The sequence below is a fragment of the Prionailurus bengalensis genome, chromosome E2 (assembly GCF_016509475.1).
Source record: "Prionailurus bengalensis isolate Pbe53 chromosome E2, Fcat_Pben_1.1_paternal_pri, whole genome shotgun sequence".
NCBI lineage: Eukaryota > Metazoa > Chordata > Mammalia > Carnivora > Felidae > Prionailurus > Prionailurus bengalensis.
The window spans coordinates 49,153,182-49,166,125 of NC_057352.1; the positions used below are offsets into that span (position 1 = coordinate 49,153,182).

At 38.9% G+C, this 12,944-nt stretch overlaps 1 protein-coding gene and 2 non-coding genes across 6 annotated transcripts in view; all 3 read right to left on the reverse strand.

Moving 5' to 3' along the window:
• The window catches only part of SF3B3 (splicing factor 3b subunit 3), a 47,929-nt gene extending 35,016 nt beyond the window's left edge, over positions 1-12,913 (reverse strand). For 2 of the 4 annotated variants that reach the window (XM_043599628.1, XM_043599625.1), the window contains exons 1-6: positions 12,780-12,913; positions 8,885-9,018; positions 7,149-7,475; positions 6,213-6,385; positions 5,551-5,692; positions 2,738-2,850 (exon numbers count right to left, since the gene is read on the reverse strand). In XM_043599628.1, the coding sequence (XP_043455563.1) occupies positions 2,738-2,850; positions 5,551-5,692; positions 6,213-6,385; positions 7,149-7,475; positions 8,885-8,954 (825 nt within the window). In that variant the 5' untranslated portion in view covers positions 8,955-9,018; positions 12,780-12,913. The remainder of the gene's footprint in view (positions 1-2,737; positions 2,851-5,550; positions 5,693-6,212; positions 6,386-7,148; positions 7,476-8,884; positions 9,019-12,779) is intronic. The other 2 variants (XM_043599629.1, XM_043599626.1) reach the window with 1 other exon arrangement.
• Positions 197-288, reverse strand: LOC122495303. The gene has a single exon (XR_006300381.1). It is a non-coding gene; the product is annotated as a small nucleolar RNA SNORD111 (small nucleolar RNA).
• Positions 6,761-6,840, reverse strand: LOC122495302. The gene has a single exon (XR_006300380.1). It is a non-coding gene; the product is annotated as a small nucleolar RNA SNORD111 (small nucleolar RNA).
• Positions 12,914-12,944: the final 31 nt, after the last annotated feature.

The window sequence follows — 12,944 nt, forward strand, 5'->3', positions numbered from 1 at the left end:
TTCTTATATAGGGAATTTAGCACCTCACCATAATGCAGGCCACTCAACGTCTACAGGTACCTGGAGCCTCTCTACACAAGCTTTGACCCAGAAGAGCCTGCCAGCCAAAAAGTGAAACACAATAGCTAAAAATTCTTATCTACTATAAATATATGACAAAGCCTCTGTACAAAAAAGCAGCCACAATTTCACTCTACATCCTGAATAAATGAGCAATATCAAGAACTTTCTCCAGAGAAAAATGTCAGAAAAAAGACATAAAATTTAAAGAGTCATCATTTTAGGCTATGAAGAAATCTCCTACATGTCCACTCAGCACTATTCTATGCCAACTTCCTAAGGCAGCTCCTTGACTATGATTTTAGATTTTTTTTTTTCATGTTTCCAACATTTTCTATTTCCCTCACTGAGTCAGCTGTTCAAGAGCAAAACATGTTTTATACTTCTTTGCAGTCCCAAAGCCAAGTACAGTGCCTAGCAGTTAAGTGCTCAACAAATGTCTGATCAACCAAATCAAATTACTCACCACCCCTTACCAATAATTTATCTTGATAGATTTCTTCTCAGATTTTCTAAGATTTATAGACTCCTACTCAGGTATCATATATCAGATCAACTAAGACCTAAAAGGCTTAATCCCAGGTCCTATAAATTAATGTCAAAAAGTTATATGCTAATTTAGATATAAATTTTAAAAATAATGTTAATTTTAAAAATATATCAAAAAGATATAAAACCAGTGGTGAAAGAAGAGCTTGAGAAAGCAGAGATCAAACAAAATTAGCTGAAGCTGGATACACAGAAATTCATTACACTTTACTTGTGCATATACTTAGTAATTAATAATTTCCACAGTAAACTACTGAGATTAAAATCAGTAAAACACCATTTTCAGGATTCCTGGGTGGCCCGGGTGGTTAAGTGTCCAACTCCTTTTTCTTTTTTTAGAGAAAGCAAAAGAGCGAGCAGGGGAGAGGTCACGAGGGAGAGAGTGAATGAGAGAAAAGAGAGAATCCCAAGCAGGCTCCACAATCCACTCCGCTTGGGGCGCCTGGGTGGCTCAGTCAGTTGAGCATCAGGCTCTTGATTTCAAGTCAGGTCATGATCCCAGGGTCTTGGGAGCCCTGCATCAGGCTCCGTGCTGAGCATGAAGCCTGCTTGGGATTCTCTCTCTCTGCCCCTCCCCTGCTCACTCTCTCTCTCAAAATAAACATTTTAATAAATAAATAAAATTAATAAAACACCATTTTCAACCACCAATGTAGTAACTGACCTGAGAGGAAAAGCATTGTGTAAAAAGATGCTGTGGAAAAGAATATTTACAGTCTCAAAATTCACCAGCAGATTTCACACCAACTACAAAAAGGAAAATACCTTCACAATTAAGAAGCCCAGATGGACACTACCTTAAAGTGATCAATTTAACATCACCAAGGAGTCAAACTAACATTATGTGCCCTTAATGTGATATAGTGGGAAATGTGTCGCTGCTTATGTAATAATTCTATCAAAAATATTAACAAGGATCTAACCATACAGAAAAAGATGAGACAAACTTCAAGAAAATTAGCCTAGATTCTTAAAAAACTGTCAGTATAATAAAAGATTAAAAGCAAACAAAGGTAAGGCAAAATAACCTAAAAGACAGTAAAGGTAGATATAAGGGAACTTTTGTGGACAATGAGAGAAATAGGCATATGAACTCTACATAAGATAACTGTATTACACAAAACAGTAATTCTTGAGCATGACCTTGGTAGTGTGGTTATGTGGGAAAATTTGTTTTTAGGAACTACATCTTAGGAGATTCTTAAAGTGTCACGACGACTGCAACTTATTAAATTGTTAGTTTTAAGAAGTATGTAATAGCTGTATCATACGAAAGAAAAGCTAAATATAGTATAATTTTAAATTGGGGAATCTTTTTCCTCTACATAAAAAGCAGAGATTCACTGTTCTATTCTTTGAAATTTCCTCTGTTGGAACGCAAGGAAAAAAGACAAGCAATGGAAAACAATCTATCTCCAATAAATATGTCTGGCATCTTCAAACCAGAAATTTGCAAGAATTTCAAACTGATAACATCCAGATTGTTCTGAAATAGAAACTGTGTTTTTTATGTTTTTAATTTTTTTTTAATGTTTATTTATTAAGAGAGACAGAGAGCAAAAGATGGGGAGAGAGAGAAGGGGACAGAGGATCCAAAGCAGGCTCTGCAATGACAGCATAGAGCCCGATGTGGGGCCTGAATTCACAAACTGTGAAATCATGACCTGAGCCAAAGGCAGACGCTCAACCAACTGACCCACCCAGGCACCCCTAGAAACTGTGTTTTTAATTCCTTTTCTCAAAGAATTTGTTTTGCTTTTACTAAAATACTTTACCAGCTTTATTAAGATTTACAGGGGCACCTGGGTGCCTCAGTCAGTTGAGCGTCCAACTTCGGCTCAAGTTATGATTTCACAGTTTGTGGATTCCAGCCCTGTATCGGGCCCTGTGCTGACAGCTCAGAGCCTGGAGTCTGCTTCAGATTCTGGGTCTCCCTCCCTCTCTGCCCTAGCCTGCTAGCGATGTCCCTCTCTGTCTCTCTCAAAAACAGACACTGGGGGGGAAAAAAAAGGATTTACAGAGAAACTAAAACTTGATTAACACATAAACTAAAAGATTATACTATAATTATAAAAAATAAATTCATTTCACGAACACAAATATCTTATCCTATGGCAAAAATTTTTACCCGTCTCCTGGGAATTGGACAGCGGATATCTGGTTGGTCACCAAAGTTCTTATAGGTGATATAGTTTTCAGAGCAGATCAGCACTCCACTTGGACCATCTGACCCTCCGGGAACTATCAGAAGAAAACAGAACTTAGGAATGATTTAACATAACCACAAATTATAATTTCGTTTTCAATTCCTTCTCTCCTTCAGCACATCTCAGATGAAGGTACAAGTAGCTGAGACTGAGAAACATTCAATGGTTTGTTTTCCCTGATACTAACCTAAGACAAGGATGGAGCACAGTTTCGACAATCTCAGCCTGTCCAGGTATCAGATAATGCATCTAAAATTTTTTGCTTGGAGCCCAAAACTCAGTTCTCATCTTCAGACCTATAATCCAACTGTATACTCTTACATGGATATTCCACAACAGCTTAAAAATGCATCGTATTCATAAACAAACTCGCATTCCTTCCCAAATCTGTTCCACCTCCTGGGTTCTCCATCTCAAGAGAATACCACTATTGACCAATAGAACCAGAAACCTGGGCATCACCCTTCCATTTTCTCCCAACCACAGCTCTATTGATTCTACCTCCTTAGCAGTGTTCATGCTGCTCATGCTGTCGATCTCTCGGGTTAGTGAAACAGCTTCCTAATGTAGCTTACGGTCTTATCCTCCATTTGAATAGCCAAAACATCAGCAAGTTATCTTTCCAAAATGCTCACCTTTAACAGGTTATTATTCCCCGGCTTTAAATCCTTCAGTAGCACATAAATAAATAAAATAAGGGGCACCTGATTGGCTCAGTCAGTTGAGCGTCCAACTTTGGCTCAGGTCGTGATCTCACAGTTCGTGAGTTTGAGCCCCTCATCGGGCTTGCTGCTGTCAGCCTGTCAGCACAGAGCCTGCTTTGGATCCTCTGTCCCTCCCCCCACTCACTCTCTTAAAAAAATAAAACATTAAAAAATAAACAAATAAACAAAAATAAAATAAAATCCTTAGTAGGTACCTCCCCACCACTAACTACCTCTACCTCTAATCACAATGAGCTTCCAGTTTTTGAATGAACCATGTTCTTTGTTGCAAGTAGGCCTTTGTGCATCTTGTCCACATCAGAAACTCCTTCCTCATACCTAGCTAACTCCTAACTAATCCTCAGGTCTCAGCACAGAGGGCACTTCTCTAGGAAGATTTCTCTAACACACTCCTTTTCTTTCCTTGGTTTAGAGACCTCTCTCTCCCCAACCCTGTCTTGGCATTTGGCAAATACTCGGGCAACTTTTTGTTAGTTACACATATTCACTAAACTCGATTTTGCATAAAGGAGACAACGCATCTAATTTTTCACCACGGCAGTCCCAGGTCCCAGTAGACAGACTACGCACATATTGGTTGTAGAGACTCAATAAAACATTGTTGAACAAATCAAACCCTTGTCAAAAAAACATGGTAATGTTACAGCACGTAATGCGATGCATAATCTATTTTCCAAGGTCCTTCTGTTTAACATATAGTCTCTAAGATTTAATGCTCAAAGACCAAGTGCTATGTTGTATTATTCTCCAAAATCCTCCCCCAACAACAGACATATATCACATTAGACATCAATCCAAGTGCAAATGACTCAAAACATAAAGGAGTGGGATGACGATCTTTCCCAAGCCTACTGAAACTTGTTCTTTTTTTTTTTTTAAGATTTTATTTTTAAGTAACGTCTACACCCAACATGGGACTGGAACTTACAACTCTCGAGATCAAGAGCTCCACTAACAGAGCCAGCCAGGCACCCCTGATACTGATTTTCTAACAGAGTATCTCTGAACTCCTACAAAAATCTTACTTAGCTATGATGCATTTAAAACACATACTTCACTGTCTCTCTCTGTCCCAAAAATAAATAAACGTTGAAAAAAAAAATTTTTTTAAAAAATTGGGGCGCCTGGGTGGCGCAGTCGGTTAAGCGTCCGACTTCAGCCAGGTCACGATCTCGCAGTCCGTGAGTTCGAGCCCCGCGTCAGGCTCTGGGCTGATGGCTCAGAGCCTGGAGCCTGTTTCCGATTCTGTGTCTCCCTCTCTCTCTGCCCCTCCCACATTCATGCTCTGTCTCTCTCTGTCCCAAAAATAAATAAACGTTGAAAAAAAAAAAATTTTTAAAAAAAAAACACATACTTCAATTTACTACAATCTTGGGTTTTGGCATTTATAACTAGCATATAGTTTTTTTTGTTATTGTCCTTCCCAAGTTTTGGTATTTGCTTTATTTAGGCTCATAGAGTGAGACAAATGTTTCTTTTTTTCCTAATCTCTGGAGAAATTTAAGGTCCCTGAAAATTCTGGACCTTAAATCTTTTGGGGAAGATCTTTGACAACTGCTCCAATTTCTTTAATGGATGGTCTATTCAAGTGTCTTAATTTCTTCTTGGGTCAATTTGGTAACTGTTTTCAAAAATATTCCTGTTTCACCTAAGTTTTCAAACTCATGGACATACATACAATTTTAACTTGTTGGATTCGTCCATTTGTCTTTTCAAAGAATTAGGTTTTAATTTTCTTAATGAGCGAAAGACTACCTACAGCAAAAATATCAGCACCCCTAACAGTAGTTGATATTCCAGGCTGAGGGCTGTCTCATCCTTTCTTCCTTACCCCCATTAGAAGAGTCAACCACTCTGAACTTTTAACCTTGCCAAAACAGAGACAAGGCACTTAGACTTACTACAAATTAATTACAGTTTCCAAACCCTTACATTAAGTAAATTCCCCTAAGTTTGTACATAAAATGTGCTAAGCAAAAAGGTACAGAGAAGCTCGGAGACAAAAATACCTGTAATAAGAAAGTTGCCATGTTCCTCCAAAGGTTCACTGTATTTCCGGACCACATGATTTAAACCAAGGTCTAACTCATAGAAAGTAAGCGTCTGCTGGGTATTAGCTGCTGCTTCCCCTGTGGGATCATTGTCTGCTTCCTATAGAGAAGTACATGAGCACAAACATGGCATCAGGATTCCTCCATCTACAAATGGGGAAGCAGAGGTCCACAACAGTTTACCAACGTTCACACTACTAGGTTAATGGCAGAGCTTACACAGGAACCTGGGTCTCCTGTGTAAGGGTTCTCCCTACTGCCTTCCATTCAAGGCAAAGAATGGTATGCCCCACCTTTCACTACCTCCTTGCAAAAAATATCCCACATACAGTTTCACTTCCTTTTTTAGACAACTCTTTCCAATAAATATCATTGTTATAGGGATACTGTTCAAATCAGAGTAAGGTATTATTATATAGTTAGGTGAGCTATGAAACATTTCAAAGAATCTTAGTAAGACATTTGGAAAACAGAAAATATCTGTTAGCAGAATTATAAAACATGCACAATGAAGAAACCAATCAGGAAAGCACTGAGGTGAGTGAAGAAACCCAAAGCACGGTGGTAGGAGGGAGGAAAGGAGGGAGAGAAGGAGAGGAAGGATTCAAAGTCCCCATTACCTCATAATCCATTTCCAGACAAGCAAACATTGGATTTTCAAATCCTACATCTACTCCAACAACATGATATACTAAAGTGTTCGCTTTGTGGGCTTCCAAGGGAGATGAAATGGTAAGCCGGGCTGCAGCATCTCTGTTCAAGATATATACCAATTTCTGTTTTTCAATGGCACCTGTAGATAAAGGAGACAAAACAAATAAAATTTCCAGAAAATGAAGAGGGGCTTACACAACAGCCAGGCTCACATCACAATTATTCCTTTAAAATCATTAGTAGCCAGCACTAACTCTAACGTAACTATATAAATTATATAACTCTAACATAAGTATATTTAGCATAAGATTTTGCTACCACAGTAAAATAAATAACAGCATTTTATACCCCCTCCTTACTAATACAGACCTTAATATCCACTAACTCTTCAAAACTTTTTAGCATGCCCGAGATTTAATGATACTGGGAAACTAAAAGTTCATAAAAATTGCTGGCTTTATTCTCTGAGTTAGATCTAAAGTATTGTAACTTGTCAGGGGGGGTTGCCCTCTGGAGGCCTGATCAGATACACATAATTTTCTTCAAGATATTTATCAGAGAAGAGACATGAATGTGAATCATCACTTCAGGCTGATGAAAGCAACCATATTCACTGCCTAATAATGTAAAATCATTTAGTTTCATCACAGGTTTTTGGCTACACACAAAGAAATGGAAAAAAACACCTAATCCAGCCAGACAGGAAATAGAAAAGGTATGTTAAGACTTTTCCCATTCTTTTAAAAGGAAAAGCAACTTTAATCCATGGTATTAACTGAAATACGATCCAAACTTTACCCAGGTAAGGAATTTATTGGCATACTGCCAAGAGCACAGCATTGTCATCCTAAACTGAGCATCTGTAAGAATCAGAGATGCACTCAAAAGAGCAAGTCACTCACTAATCATAACAGCTCGCCCCTTGGGATCCACAGCTAAGAACTGGCCAGGAACAATGCGGCGGCATCCACTCTTGCCAAAGGTTTCTTGGTGAATTTTCTCAAACATATTCTTAGATGGCTGGTATTCCAGGATAACAATCCGACCTGAGTCACTGCCAACCACAATGTAGTCCTTGGTGCCACCCGTCAGCCTAAAGGCCATGAGTGACCGGATAACACCAAATACTTCCACAGTTAGTAGAGTGTGTACTTTGCCAGTGTTGGGGTCGGGACGAAGCAGCTCCAGTATCTTCCCACGGGAAACAACAATTTCCTGTTGTTTGGTTCCTAGATCACCAAAACAATAAAGATCACAATCAGAACTAGTCCAAAAAGTACCTGGATGGATCAAAATGCCACTCAAGACAAATAAAAAATTGAGTAAGTTGGGGGCTTGGTATTTTAAGTTTTCTTATTCAATTTCATTTCTAGAATTGGTATGATTTAACAAAAGCAGTTTCAAAGAAAAAAAATTTTTTTTTCTAAAGAGAGCTCATACAAGTTGAGGACAGGGGCAGAGGGAGAATCCTGAGCAGGCTCCATGCTTGTCACATAGCCCAATGCGGGCCTCAATCACATGACCCTGGGGTCATGACCCAAGCCAAAATCAAGAGTCAGACACTCAACCAACTGGTCCATCCAGACCTCAAAGAACTTTTAAAACTGCTATCTAATATATACCATTTATTTCTAAACTCACCCCTAGAAAGCTCCCTTGCTTTCATAACCATAATCAACATCTCCAAACACCAATTTGCACCCATCTCTCCCTGCCTACTACATAATTCTATTGGGATATACTATCATCAACTTTTAACTGAACGTTTAAAATAACTAAATTCCTAGGGCGTCTGGATAGCTTAGCGGGTTAAGCATCCGACTCTTGATTTCAGCTCAGGTCGTTCTCTCACTGTCCTTGTGTCCTTGTGTCAGGTTCTGATAGCACAGAGGCTGCTTGGGATTTTCTCTCTCCCTCTCTCTGCCCGTCCTCACCCTGCAACTCAAGCACACTCTCTCAAAATAAATAAATAAACAAAATATAAAATAAATTCCTTCTTCCCAAACCTCCTCTCTGGTCCCAACTAACCTGTTATCAATATTACTGTAATTTTCTCTGCCACCCAGGCTAGAAACTCATACCCTTCTCTTTATATCTGTCCCTGCTGCCCTCGTACAGGTCTTCACTATCTAATGCCTAAATGCCTTCCTTTCCATCCCGTTTGCTCCCTTCTCATTTGCTCAAGGACACCACTTATCAGGCCACCTTATTTTCGAAAGGTCCCTTGGGGATAGGATAAGATCAAGTACTTCAAACTGTTTTAGAGACTATCAACATTACATAAATGATGTTGTCTAAGGATTTAAGAAAATTGTTTTCTATAATATATTTCAGGAAAAAATTTTGAATTTAAAAAAGGAATTTGAGGGGTACCTGGATGGCTCAGTCAGTTAAGCATCCAACTTCGGCTCAGGTCATGAGCTCATGTTTTCTGAGTTCAAGCCCCGTGTCAGGCTCTCCACTCTCAGTGCAGAGCCTACTTTGGATCCTCTGTCTCCCACTCTCTCTGCCCCTCCTCCAAAACTCCCCCCCCATCAAAAATAGACATTTGAAAAATAAATAAATAAGGAATTTAAAACATGAAACCAGTTAATATTGAAAATGTTAAATTCATAAAGATAATAACTGGAAATCTTACCAGAGAAGTTGCCATGAATGGCAAAGCTGATGCCAGTGGCTCGCTGCAAGGTCAAGTTGTATAGAAACATGGTGGCAACAACACTGAGACAGTCACAACTCCACAATCAGGCCTGTTATACCAAGTAAAACAAGCTAAGAGAACATAAAAGTAGAAAAATATCAGCTTGAAAACTTGTTTTAACAAACATTTCTGCAGAATGCAAACTGGTGCAGCCACTCTGGGAAACAGGATGGAGGTTCCTCAAAAAACTAAAAATGGAAATACCCTACAACCCAGCAATTGCACTACTAGGCATTTACCCAAGGGATACAGGTAAGCTGTTTCTAAGGGGCACACGCACCCCAATGTTTATAGCCGCACTATCAACAATAGCCAAAGTATGGAAAGAGCCCAAATGTCCACCGATCGATGAATGGATAAAGATCTGGCATATATATATATATACACATACATACATACAATGGAGTATTACTCGGCAATCAAAAAGAATGAGATCTTGCCATTTGCAACTACATGGGTGGAACTGGAAGGTACTATGCTAAGTGAAATTAGTCACTCAGAGAAGTCAAATATCCCATGACCTCACTCATATGAGGACTTTAAGAGACAAAACAGATGAACATAAGGGAAGGGCAACAAAAATAATATAAAAACAGGGAGGGGGACAAAACCTAAGAGACTCTTAAATATGGAGAACAAACTGAGGGTTGCTGGAGGGGTTGTGGGAGGTGAGATGGGCTAAATGGTAAGAGACATTAAGGAATCTTCTCCTGAAATCATTGTTGCGCTATATGCTAAGTAACTTGGATGTAAATTTAAAAAATAAAATAAAAACAAAAATAAAAATGATAGGGGAGCCTGGGTGACTCAGTCGGTTAAGCGTCCGACCAGCTCAGGTCTGATCTCACAGTTCATGAGTTCAAGCCCTACACTGGGCACTGTGCTGATAGCTCAGAGCCTGGAGCCTGCTTTGAATTCTGTGTCTCCTTCTCTCTCTGACCCTCTCCCGTTCACACTCTGTGTCTCTCTCTCAAAAATAAATGTTAAAAAAAAATTTTTAATTAAAAAAATAGTAATAATAAAACGCTAAATAAAAAAAAAATTTCTATATAAGAACTTATGGATGAAGGTAGAACCCAAAGAGTAAGGCCTAGTGACAAACATATTTATAACTGGAGTGCATTCTACATTCCAGGCACTATGCTATAAACTTTTGTCTCTAATCTCACAAGAAATCTATAAATAACTCATTGTTACACTAATTATATAGCTGAGGAAATTGAGGTTAAGAAATTAAATCACCTGCCTGAGGTCACTAACAAGTGGGACTAACAAGCCACTAACAAAACGCTGGAATCGGTACCATTAATACAACACTATTTGCCTTTACAGTCACAGAAACTAAGCACCTCTACATTTATTTATTTTGCATAGGCTATACAAGCACTTGGTTCAAAATTCTTAAAAAGCACAGCAAAAAGCTCCATTCGGTACTCCTCCCTGGGAAAATCAGTTTTACTAACTTATGTTATCATGTCCTTCCAGACATTTTCTGCATTTGTAAGTGAGAATATAATACTATTATTTTCTCTTCTTTCTAACTAATGGTTGGGCACTATACATTGTACACTCACATTATCCTGCAACTTATTTTTTATTACTTAACCTTGGAGATAGCAATAAACAAAAGGCTTTCTCATTTTTATTTTCCAGCTGTGGAGTATTATTCCACTGAATGGGTATATAAGGATCATTTAGACAATACCCTACTGATAAACATTCAGGTTCCCAATCTCTTGCTATTATGAACGTTGCTGCCAAGAAAATCCCTCCTCTATAGGTCATTTATACGTGTATGCATATATGTTTAATCTTTAATCTATCTTAATTTTTAATTAAGATTAATCCCTGTAAGTGAAACTGCAGTAATGAGAGATTCATACATTTGAAATGTGGATAGATATTGCCAAATTACCTTTCAAAGAAACTCTACCGATCTACAGCCCCAGAAATCTGAGTCCCTATTTCCCCACAACCAGACCTTGGCTAGATAAAAATGGTAACTTAAGTGTAGTCTCCATTTGCATCTGTTATCTAGCTCAATATTTGATGATTAGAATTTAAAATTTAAATCTATTCACCATCAAAAACTAAAACAACACTCAATTCCTGTTACTTCAGACCTCTCTAAAAGAGTGTACAGTCACAAAAAAGGATTCTTTTCATTCAACAGGACTAAAGAGTGCAAAAGCAAACTGATGTACCTTTCTTTACCATAAAATTACCTAAAACTACAGCTATGCAGTTATTGCTAGAAAAGTTTTTCAATTATTTACAGACAAAAAGCAAGAGATCTTGAAAAATCCAATGTAATCACTATGTAATTAACATAAAAATTTGATTTTGTTAAATGAGAAAAGAAAATTATGAGTAAGCGTCCTCATAAATAATAGTCACAGAAACGGTTTTTGCCCAACCCAGAAATGGTTGAGAGGAAAGGATCAAATCCTCCACTCTGGATATGGGTCCTGAGAGATGTAAATTTTCCTTCTTGAAACTAAGGAACATTTTTAATGTTCTTCTAGGATGGTAGTGAAGAAGGAAAGTGGAAAAAGAGAGTGGGGAAATGACCTACAAGAAGCAAAATAGCGAAAACGAACAGACACAGACATACACCCACATCCCCAGAAGGGCGTATACACTGTATAAAAGTTCCAGGGAAAGTTGTTCTCAGCTTCAAGTCTGAGGGAAAAGAAGCAAAGAATAGATTATAATTGTTCTCAATCGAAAAGTAGTAATGTGGTCAATTTCATATTTAAAAAAAAGAAACAAGAAAAAAAAGTGAATGTGATTCTCAAACAAAAGTAAATTTATTCTCTTGCATCCTCTGTGGTTATAAAATTTCAAACATCATTTCTGCATCAACTGCAGTTATCAACAAAATTTATAATGAAACCCTATCATGTTGTCAACAAGATCCATGTTGCAGGATTGACTATACTAAATGTAAAGAAATGCTATTAAAAAAAGGGGGTGGGGGGAGTACAGGCCCCTTCCAAAAGCCCTGAAAAGTTCCCCAGCCAACTCTACATTCTAACTCCTTAAGAACTCAATTTAGTTTCCAGTTCCTTTATAACTGATGACATCCGTTACAGTCTGTGAAGTTCATTTCCCCCAAACCTGGTTGGATTCAGGTTCCCCAATTATTCTTTCATCAGTAGCAGGAGTTGCATTTGAAGGAAGTTCATTCTAAAACTACAAGAACTATATACCAGGAACCACTAACAGCCAAAATGTGGTAAATTTTGTGATTTTCCCCACTTCTATCTCCTGTCTGTGACTACTAAAAGCTGAGCCTGTGATTGCTGCCCCCATTTCTTCTTGCGCCAAAGGTACATCACCGCATTGAAACTCGCAATGTCTTCAAAATAAATATTATTGTCCCCCACTTTATACATGATAAAACTGAAAATCAGTGGAGCAAACAGTTACCCCATTACCAAAACACAAATTCAAAACAGGGTCTTGGCTCCAAAAACTGTTTCCGTTATTTACGCTTTTAACACGCTGGGTCGTCCCACCTTACAGTTAGTGTGTCCTTTACGTCCGTCTTGCCCCAGCTCACACCTCCTCCAGGGGCAAAAAGCAGGGTGAATTCTAGAAATCTCATTTTGACCCAGGCTTCGTTCCCCCCTTGTAAAAGGAAGTGGGAAACGACTCCTGAAAGCCATTTTCGTACGCAAGCGTTCCCCTCCACCTCCTCCTCGTCCTTTGCCGGGATCTTACGGGCCTAGGCTGCTTTAAAGACCTCTGCCAAACGTTCAGCTAGCCCTCCTACATAGCCGTTCTCTGCCTCCCCAAGCCCGGGGAAGTCGGAAGGCTGCTTCTTTACCCTGCCTCAGGAAGGATGGCGTGGATATCCGACAGATGCTGAATTCCTTCAAGGCCTAGGCCACCGCCAACTTCAACCCGCCAGGCTCCGCCATTAGCTCTTAAAGCAGGGACCTTAAAGCGGGCCCGCGACGTAAAACAGTCCTCAACAGGCGCCTGAAGAATG